The sequence below is a fragment of the Phalacrocorax aristotelis genome, chromosome 2 (genome assembly GCF_949628215.1).
Source record: "Phalacrocorax aristotelis chromosome 2, bGulAri2.1, whole genome shotgun sequence".
Lineage (NCBI taxonomy): Eukaryota > Metazoa > Chordata > Aves > Suliformes > Phalacrocoracidae > Phalacrocorax > Phalacrocorax aristotelis.
Genome location: NC_134277.1, coordinates 77,389,927 through 77,405,330, shown reverse-complemented (window position 1 = coordinate 77,405,330; position 15,404 = coordinate 77,389,927). Strand labels below are relative to the sequence as shown.

The following is a 15,404-nucleotide window of genomic DNA, read 5'->3' as shown; positions in this document are numbered from 1 at the left end:
TTCAGAGTAGGACGGTCCTTCCTTTTTAATACGTGGTATTTGCTTTAGAAAAAGGAAGAGACTTTAAACTATTTCCCTTTATTGCCTACACCATTTAATTTTGTAATCAGTATTGTTCCTTCAGTGCAACTTCTTTTATTTACTACTTTGAAAACAGAATCAGTTCTAATGTGTTTTGTGTAGGTTTTCTCTTCAGTGAGCTTTATTTCACTCCTTAGTACTGTGGTGTGTACAGCTTGCAAACACTGTTAGAAAGTTGGTTGGTTTAATAACTTATTTCAACACAGTTTTTCTTTCGACAGAGCAAGACTAGTAGAAATGGTTTGATCAAAACATATGATGCTGTAAGATATCGTGCCTCTTAAAGAGGCGCACCAGTAAAACATCTGGGCAAGTGCATGATTTTTAAGTGGCTTTATTGGCTTGCATAGTTACCATTTCAAAGCCAGGTGGGATATTAGTATATATTAATTAATCCCTATAGTATTTTAAGTTTTTCATCCCCGATAGAGTTCTGTCTCATGACAATTTGTATCCAGTGCTCAGATTTCAGCCAGAAGTTCATGACACTATTGTTACTACTTATTTCATTGATTCACTTGCTCTTGAGTGCAACATTTTTCCTACTACTGATTACTGACTAAAGAACTCTGTTAAACCAGTGCTCATTTGAACAGCTTGTCTGATAAGTTATTTCTATTAAAGGAATTTTTGAACCTACTGGGGTTGAGGAGGGATCTTCCCAGTACATTGTCCTTATTTCCGTGCTTCAGTCTTGTGATTCCAACAACCTTCTCATGAACGCTACAAAAATATTTCCTTCTTTGCTTTCATTTCATTTTTTAGTGAAATAGATTTTCTCAAGAATGAAAACTTCTCTGTGTCAACGGTTTATGGTGTAGCTCCCCATCCTTCTTCAAAACAAGTGCCTGTCACAGTCTCAGAGGGCAATGGACGGTACTTGGACATCAAGAGCTCTGAGAATGACAATAAACATGGAAACCCTGAGGACACAAGCCTTTCGTTATCAGCTGAAGTGGATTCAAGGACAGCTAAAGATGACATGCTAAATTCTGTGCCCTGTAAAGAAACAGAGAAACTGTCTTCTTGTCCTCCGCCAGCTAAAGCTGGAGTCCACTTCGATAAACCTAATAGGTTAGTACTAAGTTTTACACTGGAATGCTTTAATTAAATTCTTGTGAAGTGGATAGATACTTTTCTAACAGTAAAAGTCTGCAGAATTCATAGATCATTTGTGTTTTGAATGCAAATAAAAGACTTAACATACCTTTAGGGTACGGTGCTGATATTTTCATATTATTCCTAATCTATTTAGGAAGGAGTATATTTGACAAATCCAGATTTTTAGTATTAAGGTTACGGGTTTCTTTTTACCTCCTACTTGTTTCTAAAACCAGTGCTGTTCCTTGCAACAACAACCAAAAAAAGCTAAAATCTGAGTGTTGAATGGGAAAACAGGATATTTCCGTTCTCTTTTAAATTTTAATTTAATAATGTAATCTCTTCTGTTCTGCTTGATGAGTGGTTGGGAAACTTTTTTACTTTTCCTATGTAGATGTGTATAAACACTTTTTTATAAACAAAAAGGGTATCTGATGACATTGTAGTTTTTGAGTTTTTAATTTGTGCAAGTCTTCATGGGTAACTATGATTCTTTTAATTAAAATAGGGTATTCATGTTGTGTTATTACGTGGAGACTGAGTTTGTGTGTCTTGATTTTTCTTGAGAAAGCCTCTCCAGTCTACATAGTCTTTTTAAGGATTGTAATGAAGAGGGGAAGTAACATGTTCATTAAGTAATAGATAAACCACTGTGTAACCATTAAGAGAAACACCAACCACAAACTTAATGAGGGTATGTACAACTTACAAAATTAACATTGTGAAAAAGTAGCTCACCTTATGGTCTTGTATGGGAGCAGGTAGCCATTCTGCTTTGTATTTTGTCAGTTCCCTTAGCTTTCTTTTGCTGGTATTTATACAGTAACGTGTTTCTAGAATTCCATCTGAAAATACGAAGTAGAAATCTGTGTGTGATGTTCTGTGCAGATGGAAAATCAATACAAGCTGTGGGGGAGAAGAAGAAGAATTAAAAGAGTTGCTGCCCTGTTAGTAATTAACTTTTCTTGCAAACCCTAAGTATCCTGTTTTCTCTGGATTTCCTGAACTTCTTGCACCGAGTCGTGGCAGCAGGGGCACTTTTTCCGTGATATCTTAACTTTAGAATTGAACAGGAGGAAAGATTTCTGCATCGAGTTCCTTAGAGTCTTACTACAAATTTCTTCTAGTTGAATATACTAGTGTTTAACAGGAAAGGAAAACACAGCTTAGATTTTTCTGGAAAATTTGCAGTGATTCCATTTTTCTTTCATATCCTAGCTAAATATCTAGACTATGTAATAATCAAAACTTAAAGCCGTGTACATTGATTGCTATGAATTTGTCTACCTACTTTCATTTGTGGCTCATTGCAAGTAGGGTTTTTTTTTTCCAGAGTAATTGGGAGTGCTGGGAGGCAATTCTGCCCATGGCAGGGGGGTTGGAACTAGATGATCTTTAAGGTCCCTTCCAACCCAAACCGTTCTATGATTCTATGATTAAGTGCGTGAATATTAGCTTGATGGTTTGGGGATAGTGAGGATGGTTATCAAAATAGGACGAGATCACTGAGTGAGGAAGGAACTATGAGTATCTCCAGTGGGATTTACGACAGTAGTCTCAACAGAATTTGTTTTGCAGCTCACGGCTCTTTTAAATATAACTGCACATAGATTTATTTGAAAAGTACCTGAATAAAGCCTTGAATCCCCATTGAGTTAACTTCAGAAGTCCCCTCAAACACAGTTCACTGCAGAAATAAGTAATGCATGTGTAATATGTGGCTATTTTCATACTGAGTGTTGGGCTTAACATGTCAGTGAAGGGTCAAAGGAAACCATATTCAATACAGTGTCTTATTAGATCTGTATCACTAAATTTTCTTCCCCGATTATGCACTTGGTTTGTAATAACACAGTAAACTTTTTTCATTAAGAATTATGTTATATTTCAAGTATTTTGAGATCTGTGGGAGAAGCACACTAGATATCCAGCACACTAGATATTTATTCATTTCAGTCCAGGGGTGGTTATTTGTACAAGACAATTACTACAATTTATTCAGAATGTACTAAGAGGTATTAAAAACTAAGACTCTTGCCTAAAAGGCAGGATTATTACTACTACAGCTCAGGAGTGGATTCTTGGCATAAATCTTGCCCAGATGGGAAAAGAGGATAGAAGAGCAAGTGAGCCTGCTTTGTGTGACTGTACTCAGAGCAGCTGTGCGTTCATGGCTGCAAATGAGGACATGGCCATCATTGGAAAAATGCCTTGTCTAACAGATTGCAGTAGAAAGCTCTAGCAGCAGTTTGAATAGATTGCAGCACATGTATTTATTCAATTCATTTTAGATGTTTGGTAGTTTGCACCAAATACAATGTGTTTTCTGTATATAGCCGTCATTCCTGACTTTTTCAGTAGATTGACTCTTCTCACACAGTGTTACATGGAATAGAATATCAGCACTTGGTTTTTCTATTCATCATACTTTCTTATATTTGAACATCTTCACTACTGGCATCTGTTGGCCCTTGAAAAGACTTTTCACTGACTTATGTGCAAGAGGCCTGGTTCTGTCATCATTTCTGTCCAGCATGGCCATCAAGGATTTTATTAGACTTCAAGGAGAAGCTTTCTTGACCCTAAATACAGCCAGCAATCATAATGGGATCCATGATGGCCAGAGCTTGCTGTTAATTAACCCACAGGGAAATTCAGTGACATATTGTCATACTTAGTTTTCAGTCTCTGCAAAACGAGGATAGAACTTGCCCTTATGTAGTATTTTAATTAGGGCTTCAAGTGGGGAAGGATCTGACATCCTGCAGGATGGATGCCAAGGGGAAGGACAGCCCAGGCAAAGGGCTGGCCAAGGCCTTGCTGCTCTCAATGTCAAGCTGCTGCTTTGCAATGCTTGATCCTGCTCCCCCAGTATAAATAAACCTTTAAAGCCTTGAGTAGAACCTGTAAGTCTGTCTTTCAATAATACCTTTACAGAATGAGGACTAACATATTGTTAAACAGAGGTCCTTTACAACTTACTACTGTCGGAGTCATTTAATAACTTTTTTAAAGTAGCCCTTGCACAAAACCAAGCTGATTGGAATTAAACCAAACTTACTTCATTAAAATTTAAGTGTTTTAAAAGCCTATACTATCAGGAAAGAAACTTGATTTTAAGTAATAAACATACCTTCTTATTTATCATATTTTGTAAATAGAAGAGGAAAACTACTCTGGTATATTTATCTGTATCCTCAGTTGTTTTAAACAATTATAAGTAGGAACTTAGATTTCTAATGGACTTTTTTGGTTAGAAAAGGGTTAATGATGATGTATTTGCAATAAGTAGTGTGATGTTTCACTGTATTAGATAAAAATATGCATGTCCATACACATAATTGTATGTGTGTAGTATTTTGTGTGTTCAGACGCACAAAATAGCATTTTTAAGAGTTTAAAGGTAATACTGGTTTCCACATAAGAAATAGGAATTCCCTCCTCTAAACTCATAGTGTCAGAGGATTCAAACAGCAGATGATGATATAGGGGTGAGATGCTTTCTGTGCATGTTTTGGAAGACAATGTTCATTTTCCTCTTTAAGCATGTTGGATGAGGTGGTGTTAGATTACATCTAAATACAGGCCTCGGATAAGGGAGAGGGAGTTGTCATTACTGGGAAAAATAGGATGCTGCTGATGCTTGCCTGTTTTATGTAATGGTCAGTCCAGTAATTTGTTTTCTGAGAACACTTCTGCTAAATTATCATCCTTGGACAAGGTTGTTTTTTGAGACTCTTAACCAGGGTTTTATGTGTACGCTTAAGGCTTTGAGTAGCTTGGCTTTGTTGGCTGGCGTTGTGCGTGGCCATGAGGCAGTGCTTCTGTAGATACACATTAGGGATTAGGCAGCAATTTAAGGTTAGTTTTGAGGTTCCCGCTATACATTTGAATCCAGTGGTTAGATCCCGAAGTGGCAGTTGAGCAATCTCTATTTAATCCTGAAGCTTCTAAGTGACTGACTACTCAAATATTTTTATGCAATGTGCAGAATCAGAGCATTAAGCAAAAATACTGGTCCTTGTGATTTCTGTACCTCCTTCTCCCCCCACCCCACCCCCTGTTTGCATAATTGTGTGCTTCCTCTTGCATTGCTAAAGCTTCCTTTTCTTCATGCTTTAGTCCTATTTTTGTCTGTGCAGCAGTTTGAAAGATGTTACATTTTTTCAGAACTAAAAGTAACTTCTTAATTAGGACACCCACGCTTTTCTTGCTGAAAACTAAACACCCTGAAAGTCAAAGATATTTAAAATAAAAACTTCTGCAGTGTGCTTCACTTTAAATGTGCTTTCTGAATGTCATTTTACATAGCTGGCTAAACCAGAGTGAAGGGACTTGTTCAGTCACCTTTCTGACCTATGCTTTTTCTCCCCCTTCCCTTTTTGATGGTATTTCAGGAAATTGTCACCAGCTTTCCATCAAGCACTACTGTCTTTCTGTCGGATGTCAGCAGACAGCCGTTTGGGATCAGAGGTATATTTCCCAGTTAACATAAACTAGAAGATCCTTTATTCTGCATGGCAGCAATTGTTAAACAAGCAATAATTGCTTTGAAACAAGATTTATTAACATATATGGAGAGATAAATTCTTGTGCATGAAACTGAAGAAATAAGAATAAGCTTTCAGATTTTAGCTTAAATGTGAAACCTAGTGATAGATATGTAATTACTGAGGAGTTTTGAGTCTCTACAAATAGATTCATGCTTTTGAAGTTACTGCCAGATCAAAAACTTACAGCTTAATGTTAATAAATTAAATAGATTCTGATAAGTGATCAGCCTGCTGCAGTTCTTACTATTCCTTTCAAAGGATGTTTTTCTGTTCCTGTGCTTCATTTAAAAAAAAAAAAAATTAAAAAACAACACCAAACCAAACAACTTGGTTTTGTAGGTATCTCGGATTGCAGACAGTGAAAAAAGTGTCATGTTAATGTTGGGACGCTGCCTGCCTCATATTGTTCCTAACGTGCTGCTTGCAAAGCGAGAGGTGAGGAACCCTGACATTTTACTTTTATTTTTACCAGGATGGTTTTTTTTTTTCTGCATTTTGAAGATGTGTCTACTTTCATGAAAGTTTGTTACTTGCAATCATGTTCTTACTTTTGTGCATGCATCTCTGCTCATAGAAAATGGTTTTACACCTCTGTCAGGTGAGTTCAGTAAACCTGCATGGTATCCTAATATGTCTTCCTTTGCTTAAGGCACCCAGTAGCATTCAGCAAGACTAACTGTTACTGTAGGTCCATCTGTTTGTGGTAGCAAAAATGTTTTTTGTTAGAGAAAACCATGGTTAATGTGTGTTAGAAAGACCAGAGGTTATAAGTTCACGCATTAAAACTGACAGGTAAAATAAACCAAATTTAATAAGGATTAATATTCAGGTTCTTTTGCAGCACTATGTATTTCAACAAAAAAATTGTTTTACTGTCTTTTTCTAGAAGCTTCATGTATCAGTCAAGGTTCATCAAAAACACCCCTTTGTAAGAAAGTTAGCAATCTTGCTTATATGTTTTCCTTAAAATTAAAATGAAGCTAAATAAAACTATGAAAATGTAATGTTTATTTGGAATGTAAATGAAGATAGTGTTTTGCATAATCATTCATACGCTGTAGTGTAGGAAAGGAAGACTTACTGAAGATGGAAAAAAGACTGGTTTTGTATTGGTTTGTTGTAAATATTGCACATTATCAAATGTGTGAAAAATAAAAATAAGAAAAATAAGAAAATATCTCAAATTCAACAGCCTTATAGCTGACACCAAAATAAAGGGTTTGAAGTAGCATAGTTTATTGAGTAAGTTTTAGTCCTAGTTGAGGGGACCTACAGTATGGTAGACTTAGTAGTGCATTTTGCGTAAATTCATTTTAAGGCTTTAAAAATCCTCAAGAAATTTGTACTGATCCTATAATCTAAAATCTTACGATATATGAGTAATTACCAGTAGTTGACATGGTGAGTTTGAGATGCATCGCATTCTGTAAGTCTCAAACTTTATAAAAGGGTTTGGGTTTTTCTTTCCTGAAAGGGTGGGGGTGTTAACTGGGTGCTCTGGAAATGGTGCTGTTAATAGTCTTTCAGAATACTTCTGTGAATGTTCCTGGATCAGTGCTTAATTTCTGACTTGTTATTTTTTCCTTTCCTTCCCTCTGCTTGGCAGGATGCAGTATTTTGGCTTCTTTTCACAGCTTGTAGCATAATCTGTATAATGCATTTAATGTTTTTGTGACCCTATAGGCTATTTCCTACTTACTTTGTTTTACAGTTGAAGTTACATTTGATTACATGTATTTTTGCCTTAAATTAATCATCGCTTTCAATTTGAAAAACATGCAAGAGAGAATTGTGTAACTGGATTGCATGAGATGCTTAATGTTCCAAGAATTGAAATTTGCTTTAAAAATAGCTTTTCTCTGTTTTGACCCATTGCTATAACTATTGTAATGTTCTTTCAGATGTAGTCATGGAATTTGAAGGAAAACTTGGGTAGACCATCTGTTAGTATTTATTAATATCAGCATTAAGAAAAGCTAACCTAAGAACTAGGCTTTCTCCAAAAAGCTACAACTTCAGGTCTTGCCCAAAAATAGCCTTATCATGAGAGAGTCTTAGCACAATTTTACAGAGAAGTGGTGTAAAAAATATACCAAAAGATCACTGATTTCAGAAAGATATGTAACAGGTTCAGATTATAATGCAAAGTGGTCACCAGTCTGCTCTGAAAAGTTACAGTGGTAGTATTTAAGATCTTACACTGTCAGTGTGTTAGACATGAGAATTAAACATAATTTTATGATGACTCCCTAAAATTGCTATTTTTGTTCTTTAAGTATCCATCACGTTAAAATTGGTTGTGAAATCTTAAGCTGAAAATGTTACGCTATACATTTTCATTTTGGAGAAGCTGGGTTTGTGGAGGGTGACAATACCTCTCAGTAGGTATTGTCCTATACCAGAGATTCAGAAGCCATTTCACGGATGCTTTTAATCCTCTTAAGGTCAGTAGCAGCCTGCCTTACTTGGTAATAAGTGGTCCGGTAAATACTACAGTTGACATCTGAGCAACCAGTTAGTGTCAGAATTTTTCCTGCATTTCTGAAATTATTTGTTATTTTTGTGTATTGGTGCAGCCTAAATTGTTTTTCAGTGTTTGTAGTTTATGTTCTGGTGGAAGATAAGAAAGAAGGAAAAATACAGTATTGAGTAGGGTGGTCAAGGAGATAATTCTAGTTGTTTCTAAAAGAGCAGCTCAACTGGGTAAAATCCATAATGTAGATAATAGCCTGAAAACAATTCATAGTCATTAAAATTCCATGTATCAACATATAAATTTAATTTTGTTTTTATCCCAAGTGCCTAGTTTATTCTAACTGCTTGAAAACAAATATGTCAATGTTTAGATTTGTATATGAATGCACCTACAACTAAAGGAGGTGCTGCAAGCCAAATAGTAATCAGAATGAACACTAACAAAATGCTAAAAACGTATTCTTCAAAAAAACCTCCTTCAGCAGGGTATGCAGTCTGTGATAATGCTTCTTGCAGGTGAGTAACCTGAGTTTATGAAATCTCATCTGCAGTGGAATCTGCTTCCTCAGTTGTGTTTTTACCACTTAAAACTAAAACACAGATTAAAAAACTCAGCCACCTTGTATTTGTGAAGAGGTGTAACACAAAAAGATTCTTTTGGCTAAACTGTAGTTAGAGAAGAGCAAGTTTTTAAAATTTTTGTGATAACTAATCAGTGCAATACTAATTTGTCACCTTTTATAAGATGTAATAATCAATAATTTTTTGTCAGGTAACAGAAGTAACTTTGTATGTACAACTTCCACATTCTGCGGTATGTAGTCCTTTAGTGGAGTTTGGGCCAGAGTAAACTTTTTGGCTTAATATCAGTATCTTGTTCCTCTTGTCCTTAATCAAGAAACACTTTTCCTTAATTATTTATACCTTTCATCTTGCCTATTATTCCAGGGTTAGTATCTGTAACTTTCACTTGTGTTACGCAAACTTAGTAAAGCCATGATAATAACGGTTTACTAAATGCGCACCACTAATTTTTTATACTGAGAAATTTATATAGCCTTCAATATGTTAGGAATAGTTCTGCTTCTATTTCTTTGTAAAGTTGAAGCAAAGATAATACTGAATCTCCAAACTCTGAATGGGTGCCATTCTCAACTCTACTAGGAGAAAGTAATGATGTAGATGTCATGTTGTTCATGTCAATATGTGTGACCACACATAGTCACCACTGAGGCATTTTGATTCTCTGGCATTTTCTTAAACCATGGTAGAGCTGAATATCTTTTTACAGATTTTCATCTCAGTCTTATGCTTTAAAAGTCGTAAAATACTGGCTTTGTTAAAAATATGAGTGTGTGCTGTGTCAGAGCTTGGCAGTATATTTAAGTGGCTTTTTCCAGTGGCTGTGTCAAACAGATCTCATTCTGGTTGGATATGAATAAAGATACATAAGTTTGAGTTCCCGGGCATGAAAATTGTCAGCCATCAGTATCGTCTAAATGACTGTTTCTGTTTCACTGAATAGGGGAAAACAGGAAAATTTAAATGAACAATTACAATACTTTCTGTTACTCTGTAAAACTTAGATTGCAGTAGGTTTCTACAGATTGTGTTTCTAAAAAACAGGGATAGTGTTGACCACAGCCTGTTGGCTGGTTCTCTTCTGGTTGTGAGGTATTGGTTTTGGCCTGGTGAGTTTCGTTTCTTTGGGTGTGGGCTTGCCCCACAAACTCATGGGAGAGACACATAACCATTTTTAAATTTCAGTCCTTTAGTTCTGTTCTCTGGATATGAGGGGCTAATGTAGTTTCCCTAGAATCATAGAATGGTTTGGGTTGGGAGGGACCTTTAAAGGTCATCTAGTCCAACCTCCCTGCAGTGAGCAGGGACAGCCTCAACTAGATCAGGTTGCTCAGAGCCCTGTCCAGCCAGACCTTGAATGTTTCTAGGAATGGGGCATCTACCACCTCTCTGGGCAACCTGTTCCATTGCTGCACCACCCTCAGTGTAAAAATTTTTTCCTTATATCCAGTCTAAATCTACCCTTCTTTAGTTTAAAACCATCACCCCTTGACCTGTCACAACAGGCCTTGCTAAAGAGGTTGCCCCCATCCTTCCTATAGTCCCCCTTTAAGTACTGAAATGCCACAATAAGGTCTCCCCACAGCCTTCTCTTTTCCAAGCTGAAAAACCCCAACTCTCTCAGCCTGTCCTCATAGGAGAGGTGCTCCAGCCCTCACATCATTTTTGTGGCCCTCCTGTGAAGCCACTCCAACAGGTCTGTGTCTGTCTTGTGCTGAGGGCTCCAGAGCTGGACGCAGCACTGCAGGTGGGGTTTCACGAGAGTGGAGTAGATGGGCAGAATCACCTCCCCCAACCTGCTGCCCACGCTGCTTTCAGTGCAGCCCAGGATACAGTTGAGAATGAAATAGCTCAATCTCATATGGTATCCTTTTCATCTTCAGCCAACACTGTCTTTAAACGTAACATAATTCATGGATGCAAGGAGTTGAATTTAATGTCTATGAATTGCCAATTATTGCTAGTTCTGTCACAGTAGTTTTATATGCCGATTTCCAAATAAACAGTAGATATAAACAAAATAGTACAAAGGTTTCTTTCATACCCATATCTGCATTGATTCTTATGTAAAAACATCCCTTTGGGATCTATGAGAGACTTAATTTGGATCCTGGAATAATATTCTCACCCATGAAATGTAATTAGAGTTGTAATTTCAATGTTAATAGGATGAGAATCACAAAGTCCAGAGTCACCTGTTAATCCTATGATTAATTTTTTGTTTTAAAACAAAAAAGATTAATTCTGAATTTCAAATACATTCTTGCGCAAGAGACTCTCTATCAGTAGGTTGTTAGTACCTGCTATTTCAGTTGCCAGAGGCTGTTACAGAAGAATTTTAACATAGCATTGGTTTACCATACAAGCATTGACTATTAGAGAAGATTAAAAAGGGACACATTTACAAAATCAATCATAAAGTCATCCTGTTTTATACATTTTGTCTCATCTGTTTGCAACATTATTACATTAATATTTGAAATAACCAAGATTACTATCCTAACCCACTGAAGTAACCAGTCTTGACACTTAACAGTAATTAAATTTAATCAGAGATAATTATTTTGCTAATGAACACTCCAATAAAAAGGCACTAATTAGTGAGAGAAACTAAGATGTAGAAGACATTTGTCAGAATGTTAAACAAAAAATATTACAGTGAAGGCAACAATACACATAGACAATTCCTTGCTACCTTGTAAGGAAATTGTCAGCAAAACAGACAAATGCTTGCTATAGGATGCATTTAAAAGCCCAAACTGTAATATTTTTGTTTTATACTTTTAATATGTAGGAGGAACCATTTTGCATATAGTTGATGTGTTACCAGTTACCATTAAAAAGCCACCTTCTTTTGACCGTAATGAAGAGCTGCTCCATATGCCCGTGTAAATGTTGCCTTTTTTGAGAACTTGAATTAGCTTAAATAGTGAATCCTGTTCAAAGATAATGGAACACGTTGTTTTAAGAGAGGGAGAAGTTGTCCAAAGGTACTATGGTGGAAAAACCATGAGTTTTAATTTGGAGACACCTACACGGACAGTTACACAGAAGTAGAACAGAGAAGATGGGCCGTTTCACTTCTGTGCAGTGCGTTAGGCCAGCATCCTAGCCTTGTCTGTCATTGACCTTTATGTAGCTTCTCTCACAGTAGAAGCAAAAGAACTTTTCTCCTCTGTTCTACATCTGGGTAGTTCACAGGTATCAGCTGCCTCAGATATGAACTTGCCTTCTCAGTAGTGGAGGTGAGACCTCTGACGCATGACGTTTTATTTCATCAAGTTGCAAGCGGTGACAATGTTATAATGGCAGCCTGCTTGGCATCTAATAGGAAAACAGTATCGCAGTTCTGGAAGTCAGGCCTCCTGGTATTCTTGACTAACGCCAATGTCAATCAGTTTTCCTAGGTTAGAGGCAAAAGGGAGAAGAGGGACATGGGGATGAACAGGACGTTTAGGAATGATCCCAAATTAAATAGAGGGAGGGTTATTGGCGGTGTGGGGTTTTTTTTGGGATGTGGGGGGAGGTTTTTTTGTTGTTTTTTTGTGTTTTGGTTTGGTTTTGTTGGTTGGTTTTTTTGATAGTTTTTGTTCTTGCTTTATGACTGTCAGCACCACTGGTATTCCTTCCCAAGGAAGGCAGTGTGTTTCAAATAGCACTGGAAGTCCTCTCCTTGATTATTAATAACATATACAGTCTCCATAACAAGGTTATAAACTTTCCTTTTGAATTTAAATGGCCAAATGCTAATGTTATTGTGTCTGGTTGGAAAACTACCACTTTCTACAGCACTTCTCTGCTGTTTTAAGAATGAAAAATCTGAGATTTATTAAACAAGGCTACATCTAAGGCATGGCTCTTAGCAACAGGAAGTAGTGAGCTTGAACCTGCTCCTAGGTTGTTTTTTGTTCTTAATCATCCTGAATATCTTGAAGAATCTGTCCCCTTTTAAGTCTTTGGGAGACTTCACTTGGCCTGTTTTGTCCATCTATGAGAGCAGTTTTGTTCTTCTTGTCCCCCAGAAAGTCCCTTTTGCCTCCAGTTTTACCTTCCTGTCCATTAAGAATATAGGGAGCACATAAAACACTGTTCAAGACTTATCACTGTTTCTCCACTCCCCTTAATAGAAGGAACTGTAGAAGCACTGATGCAGCGATGCAGAGAACTCTCTCTTCTCCCATAGTATGCATGAAAGAATGTGACCAATGGACAAGAAAATACAGCTAATTCCATCAGCTATAATAACCAGCTTTCTGCAAGGTAAAGAACCAGCCTTGTATCTGCCCCCCATGTTAATGGTGTTAGGTTACTCATTAGCCTTTCACACACAAGGTAGTATTATCTAGGTGAATATTCGGAGGTGTTTTCCTTTTGTACAGACTCAGCTGGAAAAAGACAGCTTTGTAAACTTCCTTAAATTTGAAAATAAGCTTTTAAAAAAAAATCTCATGGCACTATGTTGAAATCTAGCCGTTGATCTGAGTGAGCAGTTGAGATTTTTGAGTAGGCACTCAAATGTACTAGGAAAGTGAAGTCAGCGTGATGGTTTCAAAAGATAAAACAAAAACCTCAGATCATTAAAAATATGCAAGTCCTGTTTCATTGGGTAAATTCTTTTTTAAAAAATTCTTTATAAGGAGTACTTAAGAATAATTGCAAGAGCAGTTGGTAGAATTCAGAAAGTAAGATCTCAGCAAAGTAACACAGGGCATTTTGATTTAAAGGTTCTTCCATGACCTATATTCTTTATGGTGAAATTAGTAGTTATGTTTTGTGTCTACAAGTTGCAATCTGATTTCCTCTTTAAAAGATCTTAGCTTAATGTCTAAGTAGTGGTAGAGTGGCAGGATTTTTTAATATTTTTATAATAGTTTTTCATATCTTTTTTAACTAAAACTGTGTGCAGGAGAGAAGATGCTTCCATGAGGAAAAAAAAAACCCAAGCCCCAAACCAACAGGTTAAGCCCTCTGCCTTCTCGGAGCTTTAAATAGGCAAAACCTTAATGTTAAGTGTACAAAAAAATAAAATCTAACATGCAAGTTCTAGAGGGGAAAGGAGCTTTCACCTGAAGTTATTTAGCTCTTCATGCAATGTAATTTGCAGTTTCTTTAATACAAGTTTTTTCAATGCACACTATTTCACATTGTGCTGCACTTATTTAGAAACAAACCTGAAAACTGGTTGACTTTAAAATATTGAGAAACAGAAATGTCCGAGTTTTTCAAAGTTTTCTCATTTCTCCTGTACTTCCAGGTTTTTTTAAGCGGTGGGTAGGATATTCCCACATTCATTCCTCTGTCTCATAAATTCCCTAATCTGCACCATAATTGAGTTAAATATTGCCAAAATGTCTTCCAGAATGTTAAAATACATTTCAGGGTGTCTCTGTCATCTTTGGGGGTGGGGGGAATAGCATACCGAATAGTATTCTTGTAAAATGAAAACGAAAGCTTATTAGGAGTTGACTAGCTTAGGCAATGCTCTAAAAGAGTATTGTTCTGTGCTTAAAATTGACATAGCACTTGCTGTTTAGGAAAATACAAATTGAGCAGTGAGAGTGTCTTTAATGTGGTTTCCACGCATCCACCTTGTTTAATAGGCTTACTCTCAAGAACATCATGAATAGGTCACTTTGAATGTCTGCAAGAAGAAATAGGCACCTCCCTGCAAAGTTGCTACAGTAACTATAGGTTTTTTCCAGGTTTTGTATAATCTTTCTTAGTATCTCCAGAAGTGTTTCCCACTGTCATCTGCTTGCTTGTCACAGCTTATTAATTCACAAAAAGCTTCTCTGCTGAAAGTGGCTCAGAAATATGCAGCAGGTGGGAGAGGAAGCCTCCAGATTACTTGCTCTTGTATTCTCCGCAGACACCTAGGTTTGTCTTGTTCTTTTCCCTCGACCTCTGAGTGTGATATTTCGGTCCATAAGATAATAAATCACCTAGAAATTGTGTGGCTTCCAAATTCAGTTGGAGTAAAGGTCAAGGAAAGGGACTTCCAGTCCACGTTTTAGAAACATTTGGTTCTTCTGGGAATGAATACCATGAGCTTTGAAGGCATATTTAGAAAGGAGGAGGTCTTCACTGTTGTGAACAGCCTTATATTTTCTTTCAGTTAATGTTTTACACAATATTTTCTTGGTAGTTTGTTCCTTAAGGGAATTGAATTGCTCTAAAAAGAAAATTCAGTTTCAGATATTGCTTCTTTAAATGAAAAACAAACCCAAACAAACCTTTAAAAAGAATCATATACTTCTTAGTCAACACAAAAGAGAGTATATCTGTCTGCAGTCACCTTTACCAATGTCTGTTTCTCAGTGCTTATTCAAACTTGTGCACAAAACTGTGTGCAAGCTTAATTGGAAATTTTAATCTTTAACTCCATGGCATCAGAAATAGCTTTTTCTGTAGGAGCTTTGTTCCATAGATGTCTGTGGAGCTTGCTTCAGTTCAGGAGATAGTGAAGACAATTTAAACCATGATCATCCTCTAATTTTGGTTGCAGGTGACCTGCATAAGTTAATGGTAATCTTTGTAGAGGTTTTTGTTTTATGTGCTGGTTCTCCCCTGATCTTTCCTAGCAGGAAAATAATTCTAACTTTTTTCAGGTCA

General features: G+C 36.6%; 1 protein-coding gene across 7 annotated transcripts in view; it reads left to right on the top strand.

Moving 5' to 3' along the window:
* RELCH (RAB11 binding and LisH domain, coiled-coil and HEAT repeat containing) overlaps positions 1-15,404 on the top strand; it is an 87,443-nt gene that overhangs the window by 27,193 nt on the left and 44,846 nt on the right. For 6 of the 7 annotated variants that reach the window (XR_012659087.1, XM_075084206.1, XM_075084204.1 and 3 more), the window contains 3 exons: positions 847-1,155; positions 5,580-5,655; positions 6,075-6,170. Coding sequence is in view for 4 of the 7 variants with exons in the window: in XM_075084206.1 (XP_074940307.1) it covers positions 847-1,155; positions 5,580-5,655; positions 6,075-6,170 (481 nt within the window). In the remaining 3 variants the exon portion in view is untranslated. Of the gene's footprint in view, positions 1-846; positions 1,156-5,579; positions 5,656-6,074; positions 6,171-12,921; positions 13,053-15,404 lie in introns of those variants that run through there. The other variant, XM_075084209.1, reaches the window with a different exon arrangement.